Genomic DNA, 23,046 nt, shown 5'->3' on the forward strand with positions numbered 1-23,046 from the left:
CTGATAATGATGTTTATAACACCCGAGGTTCAGATACTGATGTTTAACCTCTAGGCTATAGGGTTCAACATTCAATGTCAGAGGTGATCAACTTCAGGTGTAAAAAATAAGCTCAGCAAAATGTATGGCCAGGTAGATGGTTTATGATTATAGATCAGTAATCATGTTTAGGCCCAGAGTGTTTCTTTGATCATGTCTGATGGTCAGGTAAAAACCCTGGCCTTAATCATGTTCCTTGCATCTCTCATCTACAGAAAATCAGTGTTTTGATTGCTCAGCAGAATGGGAAAGGGGGAGACCTAGTCAGTTGTAGAACTGAATGCATTCAACTGAAATGTGTCTTCCACATTTAACCCAACCCCTCTGAATCAGAGAGGTGTGGGTGGCTGCCTTAATCGACATCCACGTCATCGATGCCCAGGGAACAGTGGGTTAACTGACCTGACATCCGCGTCATCGATGCCCAGGGAACAGTGGGTTAACTGACTTGACATCCACGTCATCGATGCCCAGGGAACAGTGGGTTAACTGACTTGACATCCGCGTCACTGATGCCCAGGGAACAGTGGGTTAACTGACTTGACATCCACGTCATCAATGCCCAGGGAACAGTGGGTTAACTGACTTGCTCAGGGGCAGATCAACATATTTTTTTTACCTTGTCAGCTCGGGGATTCGATCCAGCGATCTTTCAGTTACTGGCCCAATGCTCCTACTGTTCACTCACCTGAATACTTACCAAAGTTATCACCACTGAGTGGAATTATTTGTAATTAATACAACAAACTGTTGTAAACAGAATACAACAGAATACAAACTGTTGTATTCGGGCATGTGACAAATACAATTTGATTTGATTTTGATTTGAACATGGCAACACAAAACCAGAACAAATCATCATCGTTATTAATATAATTATAGCTATAGGTAACATATCATTTTCCTTTATCCAATCAATTCATACAACAACAATCTTCCAAAGTTTCAGTATCTGTCAGTAAGCTACTGTACTGTCCCCACAGGCTACAGGCAACAATGCATTGTATTTCAAGCCTCTCTTCACACGGCCACAGGAGGTCACCAACACGCATATAATGTGAAGGTCCCGTCCTGCATCGCCCTGACAGCGCTGTCTGCTGCTACTGGCCGAGTTTGCGCTAGAGGAGGGAGTCCCTATCCCACTAACGTTACCGTCAGACGCCACAAGTCTAGCAGTACCGTCCTCAGCGCAGTCTGCTTCAGCACCTTGCCAGCCTGGCTGCCTGCAATGCCCTTGGATACTGCCGTCCCTCTCATCGCTACACAATTTACATTATTCTGAACGAGAGAATAATAGCTGGAAAATACTTCAGGACAGGACGAGGGATACTGGATTTATATTACCGTGTGACGGCGTTCAGTGTCTTTATTTCTGTGAGCCTGTATGGGGCGAATGGAGAGGAGGGTGCATCGATAATTGAGGGAGCAGAGCAGGACTTGCTGCCTGCTGCAGAAAACCTGACAGCTCGGTGGATTTGGATTTGCTGCTGGGACCAGCAGTCGGGCGCGGGGTTGCGCGTCATATCAAAGGATTTCTCCAGACGGAGCGCTTCTACTTTTTGAAACCTGAGTTCTAAAAAACCGTCTTGCATGGATACAACATCATGGCTACGTTTGTATGCAGGGTACAGTTCTTAGATGATACTGATCCATTCAACAGCACCAATTTTCCTGAGCCGACCAGACCGCCTCAGTACACTTTCAGGGAAGATATCCCCCTTATCAATCAGATTGCTGGAGTCCACAGGCTTCTCAAAGCCCCACACAAGGTATGTCAAGTGTTGTATGTCTTTATTAGTTCTGGCAACTGGATTTTTTTGAATGCTTTGCAATTTTTCTATCCATAGAAATTGGAGAATGTAGCCAATTTGGGTTGTTTTGTCATATCAATATTGACGTCCTAGAACAGTGATGTCAATGGTAATGACATAATAATGCAATTGTAACTGTTGCAAACTCATATCCCTGACTCAAAATTGTTAGTCAACATAGTTATTTTACTGTGTTCACTTTCACATGTGAATTAGTTTTAGGCTTTGGCACCACTGAGTCACCAGTATGACAAAAGTTAATGATTAGATATTTTTTTCTGAAATGGAGGACATATCGATCTATTTCAGGACCAAATGTAACCAATCATAATCAAGCGTCCAGTCAAGTGTTAACAGGTTTCAGGATGGGTACTGTACTGTACATCAGTGATTTGGGTCAGCCTACACAGGATATCCATGGCTATGACTCCCCACAATAGCAATGACTGCATGTAATCCACAGCTCAGTGGCATTAATACTTTCCTCTAATCAGGATGGAGAAACCATTAATGGGTGTAAAGTAAACATCCTCTTGATTGATGCTACTGGCCTGGGAGAATGAGACATCATTGGTTTGACAGTCAATTCAGACCATTTCCAAAATGTAAACAACCTATGAATAAAGTGCCAGAGGGCTAGTTTTAGGAGCAGTGTTCGTGTGGTATTCACTGGAGTCTAGTGGAGCGCTGCATGCATGGACAGCTGATGAGGACCATGCTGGAATGGATGGACAGACCTAGGCTGTGTCCCAAAGAGCACCCTATTCCCTATATAGAGCACTGCTTTTGACAACGGCCCATAGGGTATTCAGCATTCCATAACTCAGAGGAACTAGGTCAAAAGAAGTGTACTACATACCTAGGGGATTGGCTTCCATTTGGGACACAGACTATAGATTGGACGGGTGTGAACTAGACTGCCATGCCATGGCCTTGGTCAGGGGGACAAGCAGCTGTGACCGTTACATGGTATTCTCCCTAGGCAGATGGGTTGCCTTGCCTAGCCCACATTAACCATGTTCCTGTTGCCCTAGGTCTGGAATTTCTGAGACTAGTTCAATGGTGACCACAACAGTAAAGCTCTGTTTAGTTGACCTGATCTCTTCACCACAACTAGGGTTGCAAAGCTACCAGTAAATGTGGTAATTAACAGAAAATCTATGGCAATCTAATGTAACCTTTGTAATTTATACTTGAATAACTTAACAAAATATATATGAATATATATAGTATTCATTTGTTATATCTGTGTCCATATTGTCCATGAGTTTCTAGTAAATAGACCATATGGTTGAAATATAAATGGTCTAATTAATAAAAAAAGCATCTAATCAACAATGGCATTATTTTCAATTAACTCTGCAACTCTTCCAACTATTGACTTTTTTTCACACCCGTCACCAGTTTGACGACAAAACATTTACAACAAATACATGTTGACGACATAGTAAAATAATACAAGTGTGTAAAAAAGAGGATATTTCATGCTGAAACCCTCATATTAAACACCAATGATATTTACTAAGTTGATGGTTTATTTTTAAGAGAATGTTTTACAGCTTTGTCATTCTATTTTCTGTTTTAAAATTCATCTTATTCAATGATTTCCTATATTTTACTTGTGATAAGGCCGGAGAGAGGACCAGAGATAATTAGACACCTGAGATAACCTGAAGTACCCAAAAGGGCCACTAGATGTCTTGTGACAGATTACATCAAATCTTTGAAAGATAGCAACATTCTTGTAGTTTACTGGTAAACCTAGAACATTTACAGTAATATACACTCTCTTTGCAACCTAACAATGACTATATTACCGTAGAACAGTGATTCCCAACCAGTGTAACCGATGTGAAATTGCTAGTTAGTTAGCGGTGGTGCGCGCTAATGGCGTTTCCATCGGGTGACGTCACTCGCTCTGAGACCTGAAGTAGTTGTTCCCCTTGCTCTGCAAGGGCTGTGGCTTTTGTGGCGCGATGGGTAACGATGCTTCGTGGGTGTCAGTTGTTGATGTGTGCAGAGGGTCCCTGGTTCAAGCCCAGGTTGGGGCGAGGAGGGATGGAAGTTAAACTGTTACATTGGTGCCGTCACCCGGATCACTGGTTGCTGCGGAAAAGGAGGAGGTCAAAAGGGGGTGAGTGTAACCGATGTGAAATGGCTAGCTAGTTAGCGTTGGTGTGCGCTAATAGCGTTTCAATCAGTGACGTCACTCGCTCTGAGACCTGAAGTAGGGTTTCAGTTGTTGATGTGTGCAGATGGTCCCTGGTTCAAGCCCAGGTTGGGGTGAGGAGAGGGACGGAAGCTAAACTGTTACACCAGGACCATAGGCCTACTGGTAAAATACACATGAGGGGGTACTTCAGGGGTACTCCGGGCAGAGCTAAATTCAGTTGGTGGTACAATAACTAAAAAAAAGGTTGGGAACCACTGTCGTAGAGGACTGATGCAACAACCACACAATGGCTAATGTGCCCTTTGGTGTCTAACGGGGTCGCTGAGAAAGACAATATTATTGTGAGGTTTTAGTGAAAAGACAAACAAATGAAGAAAGAAAGAAATGTAACAGTTAACGCTAAACTATGTTTGACATCTTGTCATCTTGTGGTTCTTTGCACAACTTTGACTTACAACTCCGATTTCCCCGCTTCTATTTGGTCGTTTTAGACCTCATCCAGTGATCTATTGTTCATACACAATGGTATTTACACACTGCTTGTAATTTTGATTAACCAGTCTTTGAAAGTCTATACTCAGAATGTTTTCCGGTACCAATTCTCTCTTGTGACTCTGACATCATAGGTATAGCATCCTTGCCTTGTTTAATCATCTCTGTGTCAACTATGCTGAATCACTGGCTGGCTCTTTTGATTAGTAGACATTTTGACCTATCGTCCTCAACATAGCCCTCAAAGCTAACCTCCTTTTCCATTTCAATGTCATTTCTCAACTTCACTGGATTTACCATTGTTTTTTGGCCAATCATGCCTCATGCCTGTCTTCCTTTATCCCCACTTATTTCAGGAGGCGATATGTTCCTAGATATTCACTGTTATGTCTGCTTCGGCCAATAGTTGGCCTACACCCATATCATTGTATTGCCAGTTTCGACCAGATGAGAGAAAATGGGCTCTCCTTCTGCAGTACCTTGTGGTTACAGGAGTTCAGCGTTCTTTTATAAAATCCCTAACAGTGACAAATGATGTCAACCAGATGCTTAGCTATTCTTTGTCTCTGATGGTCATTCAGAGGATCCCTCCCGCTCCAGTTGAGCTATAAACCTACTTCCCAGTCCTGCTGGATTTATCTGCATCTAAACACATTGTCAGAGGGCCTCTTCCTCTAACCATGACATTTAAACAGAGTGGAGAGGAGGAGAGGCCCATTGGGTTTGGAGACAGAGGAGTTGACTCGTATGTTGAGCATTCATCTCAGCCCCAGTTGAAAAGTCACGCAGGTCCCTAATACAAAGTTCATTTGGGATCTTTCTTCATTCTGTCAGATCAATTGTCTTTTTCACTGGGTTTGAAAAGAGCTTGGTAGATAATACGTCACGGAACCCACAGGATGCTGTGGAACACCACAAGAGCCTGGTTTTCATTCTAGAACCCATTCCAGTCCACTCTGCTCTGACCAACAGGGTGGGAAGGGAACTCTCTCCCTGCTGCCTGCTCTGAGGCAAAGGGGAGAGAGGGAGGCTGACAAAAAGGCTGGCTGTACTTGTTTGGTTTCCACACTCTATTGGCCTCCATCTCCTGCTGCACCAGCCTTAGTTTAAGCTGATGGCAGTTTAGCAGAAGGCCTATGGGACCGCAGGGGTGCCAACGAAAAGGCTGATGCACTAGCGGTTAGCTTCAACTGGCTAACCAGACAGCAGCAGCTGTAGTTGTCAATTAAAGCCCAGGCAGATACCAGAGGACTGTCTCAAGGGGAGACCTTATCCTTTATGTCTATGTTGAAACTTGAAAATATTCTCGGCTTTATGTTTAACATTTTCACATCCACCTGTCTTCAGTGAGTTATTGGTGGGTATTTACTACCATAGACACCAGTAAACACACGTACAAACACATTAAGACAGAAATGCATGTTCCCAATTGCACAGTCATACCATTGACCGCCTGTGTCTCGCAGAGTTGCCTCCCCACCCGCTACATCTGGGAATGACTGAGAGTGGATGTACAGACTGGTATTAATAGCCCAGTGCTAACACATGTACCAGGGGAGTCAGACAGGACAGCACACTAGCAGATGCTGCTGTTGTCCCAGACTTGCCCCCTCCCTCTGCTGCTCCTGTCAGTTCCAACCTGGCTGACTGGAGTCTCTCTGGGGATGAGAGGTGGAGACGGCTGGGGATGGGGGGGAGGAGCGGTGCGGACGGCTGCCTAGAGATGGTGATGCCATGGGGACCTGCCTGCCTGGTCTTTCTCATTGCTGACATTGACAATCAGCTCAAATAGACAATGCCCTGTGAGCATTCACACACAGTCAGTATCATATTCAGTTTGTGTTGGATTTACAATCTCTTTGTGCACGAGCATTGATTGCGTTATTTTACTTACACCCAAAGTCTAACCTTCAAATAGCACTCAACTTCCTCTTTGTGTAGATACCACTGAACATACTTGATCAGCGTTAGATAGAACAGAACGTACAAGGCATGGCCTGACTCAGGATTTCATCGCATAATGTATTTTGCTTTTGGACAACTAGGCAGACTGAATAGACAGAGTGCATTCAGTATGCTAGGGCTGTGTCCCACAATCAGCCCAACGCATCACCGGGGGCACACTGCCTGCCCTCCAGGACATCTACAGCACCTGGAGTCACGGTCAGGCCAAGAGGATCATGAAGGACCTCAGCCACCCGAGCTACGGCCTGTTCACCCCGCTACCATCTAGAAGGCCGGAGACAGTGCATCAAAGCTGCGACCGAGAGACTGAAAAACAGCTTCTATCTCCAGGCCATCAGACTGTTAAACAGTCACCACCAGCAGGCCTCCGCCCAGTACCCTGCCCTGAACATAGTCACTGTTACTAGCCGGCTACCATCCTGTACTCTACCCTGCACCTTAGAGACTGCTGCCCTATGTACATAGTCATTGAACACTGGTCACTTTAATAATGTTTACATACTGTTTTACCCACTTCATATGTATATACTGTATTCTAGTCCAGGCTCATCCTATATAACTACTGCTGTACACACCTTTTCTATTCATATACTGTCCATACTGTCTATACACACCACCATATACATATTTATTTTTATTCTGGACTCTGACATTGCTCTTTCTAATATTTTCTGTATTTCTTCATTTCTTAATTTTGGGGATTTGTGTGTATTGTTGTGTATCGTTAGATATCACTGCACTGTTGGAGCTAGGAACACAAACATTTCACTACACCTGCGATAGCCTCTGATAAATATGTGTATGCGACCAATCAAATGTGATTTGATTTGATATGGCACCATGTTCCCTATAGTGCACTACTCTGTACCAGAGCTCTCTTCAAAGGAAGTGCACTATAAAGGGAATAGGGTGCCATTTGAGATTGCACCCTATGCCACAGTTCATCACAGATGTACTGCCCAATGAAAATGTTCACATACTGAGCAAAAGCAATAGTTCAAAGAAACATAGTCAAGTCGCTTTTTTTCTTTGTCACTTCTTCCGATATTTTCCTGCCTTTCTAAAATAGTCTGAGGGGTCAGGGTCATTTTATTTGGAATGCCAGAAAGCATCCGCTCTGACACGCTTCAACGCTATGCGAGGGCAGAGGGGAATGCAGGACAGTCAGTCGTTGAAAGATGTACACACTCTTTAACAAATTCACTTCTTTGTGAAGATTGTCTTCCTGCTAATTATTCCAGGTTTGTTCTGTGGGTGGACGGTATTACACATTGTTATGTACAGTTGAGGTTTGGCCTGTCAGTCTCCAAGTTTGTCTGTGTTTTAGGAGCATAGAGTTCTACATTCACACAGAGCTACTGTAGCTCCTTGTTCAGGCTCATCCCTTGCATGCTCGACAGAAGATTACTGTTGTGGTCTCTCTCATGTGTATAGTGTATTTTAAAGAGCGTGCTAATTCCACTGTCTTGGGAAAGAGACCACAGACGACATATCCACCGTAGACAGAAATAAGGTTGGAACTCTGCCCAGACTTTATGTACTGTAGAGGCAGTGCCATCAGAACGTTCACTGGTTCCATCTGAAACCCTCAAGTAAAGGGCACACAAAAGTTTCCAATTGTTCATTCCCCCCCACAAATAAATAGTGTTAAACATTTTTTACATGCAGCGCTGATAAGTGAGTTATTTGTAAATCCCAAAACTTGGGGTATTTTTTCCCCTTGTCAGCCTCTACGCCCGCAACAACGCAGCTGCAGGAAGAAATTGAGGGTGAGATTGCATTTTGAGTTGGAGAATTGTATGTTCTTTATTTTTAGCTGTCACTGCTTAACTGCCTGCCTCTCTGGCCGATGGACCACAGTGCGGTGGTAGGGAGAGGCCAGGCCTCAGTGTGAGACTGTGAGCAGGATTGGTGGTTACTTCTCTGGACTCTGGGACCACAGGGCCTTGTTGCTCGGGTTCAAATCCTGGGCTGGGCAGGAGACAACACATCTCCTGCCACTGCCGTTAATCTATGAGCACTGGTCATGGATTAAGGGCCATTTCTGTGGATCACTAAGGCATTTCTGGCTCGGATACTAAGGCTGTGATCTGTAATCCATTGGGTCTATTATAGCCAAAAGAGAGACTGTGTGTGTGTGTGTGTGTGTGTGTGTGTGTGTGTGTGTGTGTGCTTCACTAGTGTGGCCTGTCTGCTCTGGCCTGACTTGCCGAGGTTTTGTGTCATAACCTCTATGTAGAGAGAAATGCATTTCTTGGATTCACACTAATTGCTGGTTACTGCTTTGACTTCTGCCCCATGTTTTTATCCATTTCAGCTCTTGATACTGAGTATACTGTGTTAGAGTGTCTTAAGAGAAGAGGAACTCAATGTCTTTTCTGTAGTCTGTTCATTTTCTGTATTTCTATATTTCTGTATCAGTTGTATGAACAGAAGTGGACTCACAACGTCCTACACTAGACTGAAACAATCGCCTTGTACTGTATGTTGTTCTGTTATGTAATCCTGTCAGTCCAAGATGATTTGTCTAGTGTCTCTTTATAGATGATAGACCCCTGGATAGATGATATTAGTATTTTTAGTCCTTTCCATGTCCTGCTTAGTTTCATGTCACACCCATTCCATTCCATCCTATAGGTCTTCAAGGCATACCTGCTCCTCATGGACCTAAATATAGTAGGCCTAAACTTTGGCCTGTACAAAACACTGGATATCCTGTCAGTGCTGAATCTGTCCTGTAATCTGCTGAAACTCTATCTCTCAGACTTACAGTAAGAGCATCTTAAAGAAAACTTATCCCAGGCCATGAAGTAGTCTGTTTTCCCAAGGGTAGCTCTTCACTGTGTCTGTCCACTCCTGAATAGATCAGCTTTGTGTGCTGCCTGTGATATTTCAGGTAGAACTTTGAGAAGAATGTTTCCAATAATACCATTTTTTGTTGTTGCTTTATATTGCTTTAAAGGAAAGAGACAAGACAGTTTCAGTCAGTAAGTGTGTTATCCTAGCTGACCACATGTTTTGTTCCACTTCTCCATCTTGACACAGTCCTTGGGCGCTGCAGTACAGCCAAAAACAAACACGAGTGGCTGAACAGATCAAAGCTGCTCCCCTCCATAATGTCTTTTCCAGTTAGCAACCTCCCTTTGCCCTTTCTCCATGTTTAATTAAGTTACAGTAATTCAAGGGGAGGAAATGGAACCACATCAGAGCCGGGACAAATCACAATTTTAATTTCCAAAACAGTTAGTATTGGGATTTTCACATTGGTTGTTTTTCTTCAGCGGGTAGTGGGTACCGCTCTCGATGCAGCTAGTTTGTGGCGCATATTTGACAAACTAGAACAATGATACTTTTCTCTCTGCCTTGTGTTGTCTGTCTCTGTATAGGCCTACTACACCTGAAAATTAAACGCTGCTGGGTCAACAACAGGAGGAAAATTGATTCCTTCTCAAACGGTTCATTTACCCTCTATAGCACACTCAGGCAGCCTAGACAGCCTAGAGCAGCTCAGACTCAGACACCCTAGACAGCCTAGAGCAGCTCAGACTCAGGCAGCCTAGACAGCCTAGAGCAGCTCAGACTCAGACAGCCTAGAGCAGCTCAGACTCAGACAGCCTAGACAGCCTAGAGCAGCTCAGACTCAGACAGCCTAGAGCAGCATAGACTCAGACAGCCTAGACAGCCTAGAGCAGCACAGACTCAGACAGCCTAGAGCAGCTCAGACTCAGACAGCCTAGACAGCCTAGAGAAGCTCAGACTCAGACAGCCTAGACAGCCTAGAGCAGCACAGACTCAGACAGCCTAGACAGCCTAGAGCAGCTCAGACAGCCTAGACAGCTTAGAGCAGCACAGACAGCTTAGATCAGCACAGACTCAGACAGCCTAGAGTAGCTCAGACAGCCGAGACAGCTTAGAGCAGCACAGACAGCTTAGAGCAGCACAGACTCAGACAGCCTAGACAGTCTAGAGCAGCACAGACTCAGACAGCATAGACAGCCTAGAGCAGCTCAGACAGCCGAGACAGCTTAGAGCAGCACAGACAGCTTAGAGCAGCACAGACTCAGACAGCCTAGACAGCCTAGAGCAGCTCAGACTCAGACAGCCTAGACAGCCTAGAGCAGCTCAGACTCAGACAGCCTAGACAGCTTAGAGCAGCTCAGACTCAGACAGCCTAGACAGCTTAGAGCAGCTCAGACTCAGACAGCCTAGACAGCTTAGAGCAGCTCAGACTCAGACAGTCTAGAGCAGCTCAGACTCAGACAGTCTAGAGCAGCTCAGACTCAGACAGCCTAAAGCAGCTCAGACTCAGACTCCCTAGACAACCTAGAGCAGCACAGACCCAGACTCCCTAGACAGTCTAGAGCAGCACAGACTCAGACTCCCTAGACAGCCTAGAGCAGCACAGACTCAGACTCCCTAGACAGTCTAGAGCAGCACAGACTCAGACTCCCTAGACAGCCTAAAGCAGCACAGACTAAGACTCCCTAGACAGTCTAGAGCAGCTCAGACTCAGACTCCCTAGACAGCCTAGAGCAGCTCAGACTCAGACATGTTAGCTCTGGACGGCTACATCCATCCAGCCTTTGTACAGAGTTCAAACGTTCATCTGGGCAGTTGGAGGGAAACCGAGCACCATGGTTTGTCCATGGACAGCCAAGTTGGGTGCTATTGGCTGGCGTTAACGTTGGCCAAATCAAGGGGTTTGTCATTTGATGTTTTCCCATGTTGCCTCATAGTGGACATACATGCAACAGTTTGATACTAGCCTTGCGTTATTTAGTTGTATATGCTGTAGCTAGGTAATCTATAATAGCTATGCTGTATAATAACTTTAGCTGTATGAAGCGGGAATTATTAATAATGCAACCTCTCTCTTTATCTCCTATCTAGCTTGATGACTGTGCCCTCCAGCTCTCCCAAAATGGGAGCTACCTGGACTTGGAGTCTACCCTGGCAGAACAGAGAGATGAACTGGAGGGCTTTCAGGAGGGAGGGTAAGGCCTTTCATAACGCTCTGTCTCAACAACCTATTTCAATAGCTGATCATGCCCTTATATGTCCATTACATGAGGTCTTTCCAAAATAAGAAAACAAACGTATAATCTTAGAAATGATGTTCACTGAGGAATATGTACAGGATTGTAAAACTTGTACCGTCAGCACATTTATATTTGTATTGTACAGGTAACAAAAGGTAGGTCATATTCTCTACACTTTAAAAGATCAGTCTGGGATTGAGTCCAGAGGGGTGCTGTTTGAAGTTCAGGCTTGGGTTGAGTCCAGAGTGGTGCTGATTGAAGATCAGTCTGGGATTGAGTCCAGAGTGGTGCTGTTTGAAGATCAGGCTGGAATTGAGTCCAGAGTGGTGCTGATTGAAGTTCAGGCTTGGGTTGAGTCCAGAGTGGTGCTGATTGAAGTTCAGGCTTGGGTTGAGTCCAGAGTGGTGCTGTTTGAAGATCAGGCTGGAATTGAGTCCAGAGTGGTGCTGATTGAAGATCAGGCTGGAATTGAGTCCAGAGTGGTGCTGATTGAAGATCAGGCTGGAATTGAGTCCAGAGTGGTGCTGATTGAAGATCAGGCTTGGGTTGAGTCCAGAGTGGTTCTGATTGAAGATCAGGCTGGAATTGAGTCCAGAGTGGTGCTGATTGAAGATCAGGCTGGAATTGAGTCCAGAGTGGTGCTGATTGAAGTTCAGGCTTGGGTTGAGTCCAGAGTGGTTCTGATTGAAGATCAGGCTGTGTAGAGTCCAAAGTGGTTCTGATTGAAGGCACAACTGGCACTACCTTGCAGGTGCATGCATAACAAGCCAAGCTACAGTGGTCTAAGTAAGAATACCTTTTCATGTTCCTTTCTGGGGTTTCAATGAGCTGTTATGAACCATAAATACAACTATGTATTACTCAAGACTGGCTTGAAGTCTGTTCTACAGCAGTGCTGTACTGTAGTTAATACTAAGAGAGAGAGAGGGGAGAAGAGAGAGAGAGAGAGAGAGAGAGAGAGAGAGAGAGAGAGAGAGAGAGAGAGAGAGAGAGAGAGAGAGAGAGAGAGAGAGAGAGAGATCAGAGGTATTCCTCCAGCTGTAACTAGCAGGTCAATACAATGTCATCATTGTTTTGAGGAAGAGAAGAGAAAGAAAAAAAGGTATTTCAATCCCTTGCTTGGGGGATATGTATTCATTTCCTGCTCCCCATATTCCCCCAGTCTAATTTGATTTTATTACAGTGATGAGGATCACAATGACACCCATTCTGGTTCAGGTTGAATGACTGAAATAATCCCTTTTCCTGGCCTCCCCCAGTTTTAGCCAATTGAGCTGTCCCGCCCTTAAGCTGCTCTCTGTAGGTGGGGTGGGTGGAGTGGGTTGGGGGGGGCTTGGGGGGGTTTGAAGAGTTAAGATGACAGGCTTTACTTCACCTAGAGCCCAGCGCTCTCTAGTCTAGGGAATAAGGCCAATCCTGTGATTCAACTATAAGGGATTTCAACAGTAATACCAAAAGCCTTATGATTCTTTTGTCAGTCAATGGAGCCTGTTTCAGACGCAGACGAAACACTTCCTGAAATTTCTCTCACACATTTTCTGACGTCTAAGGTGGTTTGATACAGTATCAGCCGAGTGTCAACAGCTATTGGTGCAGAACCTTCCATTTGTCATTCCTTCAGAGGGTTCTCAGTGACATCTGGATGGACATCTTGTCATTGCTTCAGAGGGTTCTCAGTGATGTCTGGATGGACATCTTGTCATTCCTTCAGAGGGTTCTCAGTGACATCTGGATGGACATCTTGTCATTCCTTCAGAGGGTTCTCAGTGATGTCTGGGTGGACATCTTGTCATTCCTTCAGAGGGTTCTCAGTGATGTCTGGATGGACATCTTGTCATTCCTTCAGAGGGTTCTCAGTGATGTCTGGATGGACATCTTGTCATTCCTTCAGAGGGTTCTCAGTGATGTCTGGATGGACATCTTGTCATTCCTTCAGAGGGTTCTCAGTGATGTCTGGGTGGACATCTTGTCATTCCTTCAGAGGGTTCTCAGTGATGTCTGGGTGGACATCTTGTCATTCCTTCAGAGGGTTCTCAGTGATGTCTGGATGGACATCTTGTCATTGCTTCAGAGGGTTCTCAGTGATGTCTGGATGGACATCTTGTCATTCCTTCAGAGGGTTCTCAGTGATGTCTGGGTGGACATCTTGTCATTCCTTCAGAGGGTTCTCAGTGATGTCTGGGTGGACATCTTGTCATTGCTTCAGAGGGTTCTCAGTGATGTCTGGATGGACATCTTGTCATTCCTTCAGAGGGTTCTCAGTGATGTCTGGGTGGACATCTTGTCATTCCTTCAGAGGGTTCTCAGTGATGTCTGGATGGACATCTTGTCATTCCTTCAGAGGGTTCTCAGTGATGTCTGGATGGACATCTTGTCATTCCTTCAGAGGGTTCTCAGTGATGTCTGGGTGGAAATCTTGTCATTCCTTCAGAGAGTTCTCAGTGATGTCTGGGTGGACATCTTGTCATTCCTTCAGAGGGTTCTCAGTGATGTCTGGATGGACATCTTGTCATTCCTTCAGAGGGTTCTCAGTGATGTCTGGATGGACATCTTGTCATTCCTTCAGAGGGTTCTCAGTGATGTCTGGGTGGAAATCTTGTCATTCCTTCAGAGGGTTCTCAGTGATGTCTGGGTGGAAATCTTGTCATTCCTTCAGAGGGTTCTCAGTGATGTCTGGATGGACATCTTGTCATTCCTTCAGAGGGTTCTCAGTGATGTCTGGATGGACATCTTGAAGGCCCTGGATGTGGGTGCCAACACTTATCAAAATGGCAAAGGAGGGATGTTATCGGTTGGTTGTTTTTCAACCCTACAAATGTCACTTAAAATACCTGGCTGACATCCCAAATGGCACCCTATTCCTTATGTAGTACACTACATTTGACCTGAGTCTTAGTTGTGAATAGGGTGCCATTTGGGATGCATCCCTGGTCTCTCTGTTTGGCAGATGGAGAGAGCAGTGATGACAACTGAACAACTCAAGCCGGTTGTACACTACACAATTTTGGCCCAGATTTGGCCCAGATTTGGCCGTCCCAGTCAACTTTTGGAGATCGGAGACAAAATCCCCTACTCGGGAGGCGCGGCCGTCACGATGCTTGTTTCATGTGAGCGGATCAGAGACGCAATCTGAGGGCTACCAATCTTGTCTTTGAGCAGTCCCAGACGTCCCGTTGATTTTGTTGGCACACAGCCTACATCATCATTAATCATCATAAATACATCACACAATACATGAATACATCATTACTCTAATATTACATCACAACAAAAGACAACTACAGTCTACATCATCAATAACACAATACATCATATAATACATTATTACATCATTACTCTATTATTACTTCACAACAAAAGACAACTACAGCCTACATCATCACTAACACAATACATCACACAATACATTATTACTCTATTATTACATCACAACAAAACACAACTACAGCTTTCATCATCAATAACACAATACATCACATAATACATTATTACATCATTACTCTATTATTACATCACAACAAAACACAACTACAGCTTTCATCATCAATAACACAATACATCACATAATACATTATTACATCATTACTCTATTATTACATCACAACAAAACACAACTACAGCTTTCATCATCAATAACACAATACATCACATAATACATTATTACATCATTACTCTATTATTACTTCACAACAAAACACAACTACAGCCTACATCATCACTAACACAATACATCACACAATACATTATTACATCATTACTCTTATTACTTCACAACAAAACACAACTACAGGTTTCATCATCAATAACACAATACATCACACAATACATTATTACATCATTACTCTATTATTACTTCAAAACACAACTACAGCTTTCATCATCAATAACACAATACATCACACAATACATTATTACTCTATTATTACATCACAACAAAACACAACTACAGCTTTCATCATCAATAACGCAATACATCACATAATACATGATTACATCATTACTCTATTATTACGTCACAACAAATCACAACTACAGCTTTCATCATCAATAACACAATACATCACATAATACATTATTACATCATTACTCTATTATTACTTCACAACAAAAGACAACTACAGCCTACATCATCACTAACACAATACATCACACAATACATTATTACTCTATTATTACATCACAACAAAACACAACTACAGCTTTCATCATCAATAACACAATACATTATTACATCATTACTCTATTATTACATCACAACAAAACACAACTACAGCTTTCATCATCAATAACACAATACATCACATAATACATTATTACATCATTACTCTATTATTACTTCACAACAAAACACAACTACAGCTTTCATCATCAATAACACAATACATCACACAATACATTATTATATCATTACTCTATTATTACGTCACAACAAAACACAACTACAGCTTTCATCATCAATAACACTAAACATCACATAATACATTATTACATTATTACTCTATTATTACATCACAACAAAACACAACTACAGTCTACATCATCAATAACGCAATACATCACATAATACATTATTACATCATTACTCTATTATTACATCACAACAAATCACAACTACAGCTTTCATCATCAATAACGCAATACATCACATAATACATTATTACATCATTACTCTATTATTACGTCACAACAAATCACAACTACAGCTTTCATCATCAATAACACAATACATCACATAATACATTATTACATCATTACTCTATTATTACTTCACAACAAAAGACAACTACAGCCTACATCATCACTAACACAATACATCACACAATACATTATTACTCTATTATTACATCACAACAAAACACAACTACAGCTTTCATCATCAATAACACAATACATTATTACATCATGACTCTATTATTACATCACAACAAAACACAACTACAGCTTTCATCATCAATAACACAATACATCACATAATACATTATTACATCATTACTCTATTATTATGTCACAACAAAACACAACTACAGCTTTCATCATCAATAACACAATACATCACATAATACATTATTACATCATTACTCTATTATTACATCACAACAAAACACAACTACAGCTTTCATCATCAATAACACAATACATCACATAATACATTATTACATCATTACTCTATTATTACTTCACAACAAAACACAACTACAGCCTACATCATCACTAACACAATACATCACACAATACATTATTACATCATTACTCTTATTACTTCACAACAAAACACAACTACAGCTTTCATCATCAATAACACAATACATCACACAATACATTATTACATCATTACTCTATTATTACTTCACAACAAAACACAACTACAGCTTTCATCATCAATAACACAATACATCACACAATACATTATTACTCTATAATTACATCACAACAAAACACAACTACAGCTTTCACATCAATAACGCAATACATCACATAATACATTATTACATCATTACTCTATTATTACATCACAACAAAACACAACTACAGCTTTCATCATCAATAACACAATACATCACATAATACATTATTACATCATTACTCTATTATTACTTCACAACAAAACACAACTACAGCTTTCATCATCAATAACACAATACATCACACAATACATTATTATATCATTACTCTATTATTACGTCACAACAAAACACAACTACAGCTTTCATCATCAATAACACTAAACATCACATAATACATTATTACATTATTACTCTATTATTACATCACAACAAAACACAACTACAGTCTACATCATCAATAACGCAATACATCACATAATACATTATTACATCATTACTCTATTATTACATCACAACAAATCACAACTACAGTCTACATCATCAATAACGCAATACATCACATAATACATTATTACATCATTACTCTATTATTACGTCACAACAAATCACAACTACAGCTTTCATCATATATAACGCAATACATCACATAATACATTATTACATCATTACTCTATTATTACGTCACAACAAAACACAACTACAGCTTTCATCATCAATAACACTAAACATCACATAATACATTATTACATCAATCTATTAACGCACAACAAATCACAACTACAGCTTTCATCATATATAACACAATACATCACATAATACATTATTACATCATTACTCTATTATTACGTCACAACAAAACACAACTACAGCTTTCATCAACATTAAAACCTGTTGGGGACCCCTTCCCGCTCTGATCCCGCTAACGGGATTTATTGACAAGATACCATGGCGGGAAATTCAAAACTGCAAGAATCTAATAATTTCAATTTCTCAAACAATCAAGTATTTTTCACCATTTGAAAGATAAACATCTCCTAAATCCAACCACATTGTCCGATTTCAGAGGCTTTACGGCGAAAGCATAAAGTTAGGTTATGTTAGGAGAGTACATTGAAAATAGCTGTGTGTAATGTTTTGTCAATTCAAAGACAGGCGTCACCAAAAGCAGAAAACCAGCTAAAATTATGCACTAACCTTTGACAATCTTCATCAGATGACACTCCTAGGACATTATGTTATACAATAAATGCATTTTTTGTTCCATCAAGTTCATATTTATATCCAAAAATAGCATTTTACAGTGGCGGTGAAATTCAGAATTTTTTTCCCTCAAATGCTTCCGGTGAATCAGCGTTACAATTTACAAAATTACTATTCGAAAACATTGGTAAATTATAATATTGTCATTCAAAGAATTGTAGATTAACATCTCGTAAATGCTACCGCATTGCCAGATTTCAAAATAACTTTACTGGGAAATCACACTTTGCAATAAACGGGGTGCTATGCTAAGAACAATAGGCTAGGCTATACAGGTTAGCACCATCCTGGAACCATCTAATATCAATAATACTATTGTAAATATTCCCTTACCTTTGATTATCTTCATCAGAAGGCACTTCCAGGAATCCCAGGTCCACAACAAATGTGGTTTCTTTCGACAAAGTTCATAATTTATGTCCAAATAACTCCAAGTTGTTCCATGTTGTTAGCGCGTTCAGTAGGCTCCTCAAAATGTAGGGCGGGGGGAGGGAAAAGTCACCACGAAAAGTAAAAAAAAAAAAAAATCTATTTACGTTCGTTCAAACATGTCAAACCTTGTTTAGCATCAATCTTTAGGGCCATTTTTAACGTGAAACATCAGTAATATTTCAAACCTTGAAAAACGTAGTGAAAAATGTCTCGCCTCACATGAACGCTCATGTGTGTGCAATAATGAAGTGACGACATCCCAGGGACGTCAACTTCCCTTCCTTGTCATCCGGTCTCTGTTCATCATAGATGCTTCAAACAACTTTATAAAGATCGTTGACATCTAGTGGAAGCCGTAGGAAGTGCAAAATGAATCCTTTGTCACTGTGTGTTCTATTAGCAATGACTCGAAAATAGTACAGCCACAAAATTCTCATTTCCTGCTTGTATTTTTCTCAGGTTTTTGCCTGCCATATGAGTTTTGTTATACTTACAGACACCATTCAAACAGTTTTAGAAAATTCAGAGTGTTTTCTATCCAAATCTGTTAGTAATATGCATATCCTAGCTTCTGAGTTGGTGTAGGAGGCAGTTAAAAATGGGCACATATTTTTTTCAAAATTCTCAATACTGCCCCCTAGCCCCAACAGGATAAATACATCACATAATACATTATTACAGCATTACTCTATTATTACAGGTTTACAATATACTATCCAATGTACAATATCAAATCCAATCTCTATTTGTAAATAGCCCAGTATTTTATCTCAAAGTTATTTATCTTCAAAAACATATACTGTATTTTGACAGCACAAGTGCTGAATGAACAGGGCTTTGCATTTGAGATAACCTTGCTCAAGTCCAGCCAAAGAATGATTCCTATCCTATATACACATAAATGTGTGGCTTGAATCTGTCTTTATAATATGAAAGTACAGTATTTATTTGAGTACAGTGTCAACCTCCATGTTCTTTTATTCAGTCCATATGGTTTTACCTGCTCAGCTCTACCCTGCAGTGTGTTGATAGGACATCCATGTTCCGCACAGCTCTCAGTCGATGTGAGACCAATCCACAGTTGGCATGAGACTTCCTGGTCGGCCAGACCACAAGCATCTATGGATTTATTTGTGTTCATAGGCTGTTCACTGGGCTCGGTGTTTCCATTGGACCCGAGACACTTCTCTCATTTCCCAGTTTCATCAAAAGTCATTGGGAGGCTTATTGAAGTCTAGAGAGAACCTTGTGAGGTTAAAGTGGTCTGCTTCTTCTCTCGTCAAAGAGCGAGGCTGCCAGGGGCATCGCCGAGCCAACTGTCTCTGTCTGGTATGGATGTGTGTCATTAAATCTACACTGTGTGTCTGAGAAGGCCGGGGGGTGTAAAGGGGGATTGAGGGGGTTTAGTGGGAAGGCGGCTGTGTATTATTTGTAATAGCAGGGTAATTCTGCCTGCTGGCTTTTTATGGAGTGGATGTGCCCAAGTTCACAACCCCCGCTGTGCACTGTTGTTGATTCTTTATGATTATTAGGCTCGTAAAAAGGCCTGATGAGGTATTTCACCTTTACTTGTTCCAGTTTGGTTTATTTTCTTTCTCAGTTTTTTGCCGTATGGGATATTTCAGCAACTCAACTTCAACTTTGTAATATATTATTAATTCACTACGTGAAAGAAATCTGTATTTTACCTGAAGTGTGTTGCTTCTTTACACATTCAGCTGCTCTTAAAGTAACATGTGTGCATCCAAAATGGCTCCCTTATTACGTGAATAGTGCAACACTTTGACCAGGGCCTATAGGGCTCTGGTCAAAATAGTGCACTAAACAAGGAATATAGTGCCATTTGGGATGCAGACATGCTTTCAAAACTCCAGTCAAAGTACTGCTGTAGTTGAGCTTACTGCCTTGGTCTAAATGTCTGGCCTCTGTTCTATACTGGAGGTTAGAACAGCAACAGACCTGAGACTGGCCACTGTGCATACTGGAGGTTAGAACAGCAACAGACCTGAGACTGGCCACTGTGCTACACTGGAGGTTAGAACAGCAACAGACCTGAGACTGGCCACTGTGCTATACTGGAGGTTAGAACAGCAACAGACCTGAGACTGGCCACTGTGCTATACTGGAGGTTACAACAACAACAGACCTGAGACTGGCCACTGTGCTATACTGGAGGTTAGAACAGCAACAGACCTGAGACTGGCCACTGTGATATACTGGAGGTTAGAACAACAACAGACCTGAGACTGGCCACTGTGCTATACTGGAGGTTAGAACAGCAACAGACCTGAGACTGGCCACTGTGCTATACTGGAGGTTAGAACAGCAACAGACCTGAGACTGGCCACTGTGCTATACTGGAGGTTAGAACAGCAACAGACCTGAGACTGGCCACTGTGCTATACTGGAGGTTAGAACAGCAACAGACCTGAGACTGGCCGCTGTGCTATACTGGAGGTTAGAACAGCAACACTTCTCCAGGTTCAACACAATCTGTATCCCATTCTGAAGGAGAAAGTCCCTCTGTCTACCATAGAGGTTCTACCAATAGAGTTACCAGTGGTGTAAAAGTACTTAAGTAAAAATAGTTTAAAGTAGTTTTTGGGGTATCTGTACTTTACTTTAATATTGATCTTTTTGACAACTTTTACTTTTACTTCACTACATTCCTAAAGAAAATGATGTACTTTTTACTCCATACATTTTCCCTGACAACCATAAGTACTCATTACATTTTCAATGCTTAGCAGGACAGGAAAATTGTCTAATTCACGCACTTATCAAGAGAGCATCCCGGTCCTCCCTACTGCCTCTGATCTGGCGGACTCACTGAACACATGCTTCATGTGTAAATGATGTCTGAGTGTTGGAGCATGCCCCTGGTTATCCGTAAACTAAAAAAAACAAGAAAACTATGCTGTCTGGTTTGCTTTATATGAGGAATTTTTAAGTATTTATACTTTTACTTCTACTTTTGATTCTTAAGTATATTTTAACAATTACATTTACTTTTGATACTTAAGTCTATTTAAAACCAAATACTTTTAGACTTTTACTCAGGTAGTATTTGACTAGGTGTCTTTCATTTTTACTTTAGTCATTTTCTATTAAGGTATTTTTACTTTTACTCAAGTATGACAATTGGATACTTTTTCCACCACTGGAGGTTAGAGGTTACAACCAACATTCCAGAGGCACCTGTGTCATGCCTAGTGTCTTTCCAACCTGATGAAAGTATGACCCTCTGACAGACAGAGTGTTTAAAAAGCCTGGAGATATCCATGTCACAGGAGCTTAGGGGCCATAATCACTTCCACACCCTGTGTTGTGGAGGGCTGGAGGCCGGCTGGATGGAACCATGGAACTACCCAGTGTGATTATGACTCCCATACCTCGGCACCATCTCCAACCCTGCTCTCTCTGCTGTAATCTCAGTTAGTGATTGCAATTGACCGTGGCACCTGGCCATAATGTGGTGCGAGAGATGCTGAGGTCCCGGGAATATTTGTGCAGATTACTTGGATAGAGCAGTGGGAGCTTGGCTGAGGTACAGATTACATGGTTAGAGCAGTGGGAGCTTGACTGAGGTACAGATTACATGGATAGAGCAGTGGGAGTTTGACTGAGGTACAGATTACATGGTTAGAGCAGTGGGAGCTTGACTGAGGTACAGATTACATGGATAGAGCAGTGGGAGCCTGACTGAGGTACAGATTACATGGATAGAGCAGTGGGAGCCTGACTGAGGTACAGATTACATGGATAGAGCAGTGGGAGCCTGACTAAACCTTCCTGGGGAGTGTCTGTCTGATGTTTTGCGAATAGGGGCTATATGGAATTCTGTGTGGAATTCTGGGAACATTTAGGCGTTGGCCCTGGTGTTGTTTTTTACGTGGGTGTGTGACAGTGATTGACACCTGGTTAGTAAATGTGTAAATCCTCAAGAACTTATTTTACTGGTTTGACACAGAAAGATAACACAAGGTGCTGTTATTGACCACGTAAAGGATTCAACATGTGAAATGCATTACAAAATTAAACATTTTCTCTTATGTTATGTAGTCTAGCTAGCTGCTATAAGCACACATGAAGTTCACACTTTTTAACATTCCGATCCTAGCTTCAAGGCAAATGTTTAGAAGCCAGAAACTTTTTTTTCTACATTGTTGGTCTGTTTGTTAAGTTTTTGACAGCCAGTTAGAAGTCAGCTGTGTTAAACCTCCAGGCGTCCCAGCCCTGTTGAAGGCCTCAGATACAGTTTCCTATCAGATCCAGTCATCCCTCAGAGGACGGATCATTTTCATTCCTTTCATTTTTTCTGACCTACTTAGCCGTACTTCCATAGACACCCAGCTCTAGCTCTCCAGATCAAAAACGTTCAGAAAGAACCTGTGGAATTTTGAAACTAGGGAGAAAAAGTCAAGTAGATCTTTAATTTACTATGAGGAAAATAAAACCTCATTAAAATCCCTGAGGTGTTTGCAGAGCAG

General features: G+C 41.8%; 1 protein-coding gene across 1 annotated transcript in view; it reads left to right on the plus strand.

The window, feature by feature from the left end:
• Positions 1-1,162: 1,162 nt before the first annotated feature.
• LOC123733307 (FH1/FH2 domain-containing protein 3-like) overlaps positions 1,163-23,046 on the plus strand; it is a 40,681-nt gene continuing 18,797 nt past the window's right edge. The window contains exons 1-2 of the mRNA XM_045712772.1: positions 1,163-1,808; positions 11,371-11,474. Of these exons, the coding sequence (XP_045568728.1) occupies positions 1,644-1,808; positions 11,371-11,474 (269 nt within the window). The 5' untranslated portion in view covers positions 1,163-1,643. The remainder of the gene's footprint in view (positions 1,809-11,370; positions 11,475-23,046) is intronic.

This window comes from Salmo salar, unplaced genomic scaffold, assembly GCF_905237065.1.
Source record: "Salmo salar unplaced genomic scaffold, Ssal_v3.1, whole genome shotgun sequence".
Taxonomy (NCBI): domain Eukaryota; kingdom Metazoa; phylum Chordata; class Actinopteri; order Salmoniformes; family Salmonidae; genus Salmo; species Salmo salar.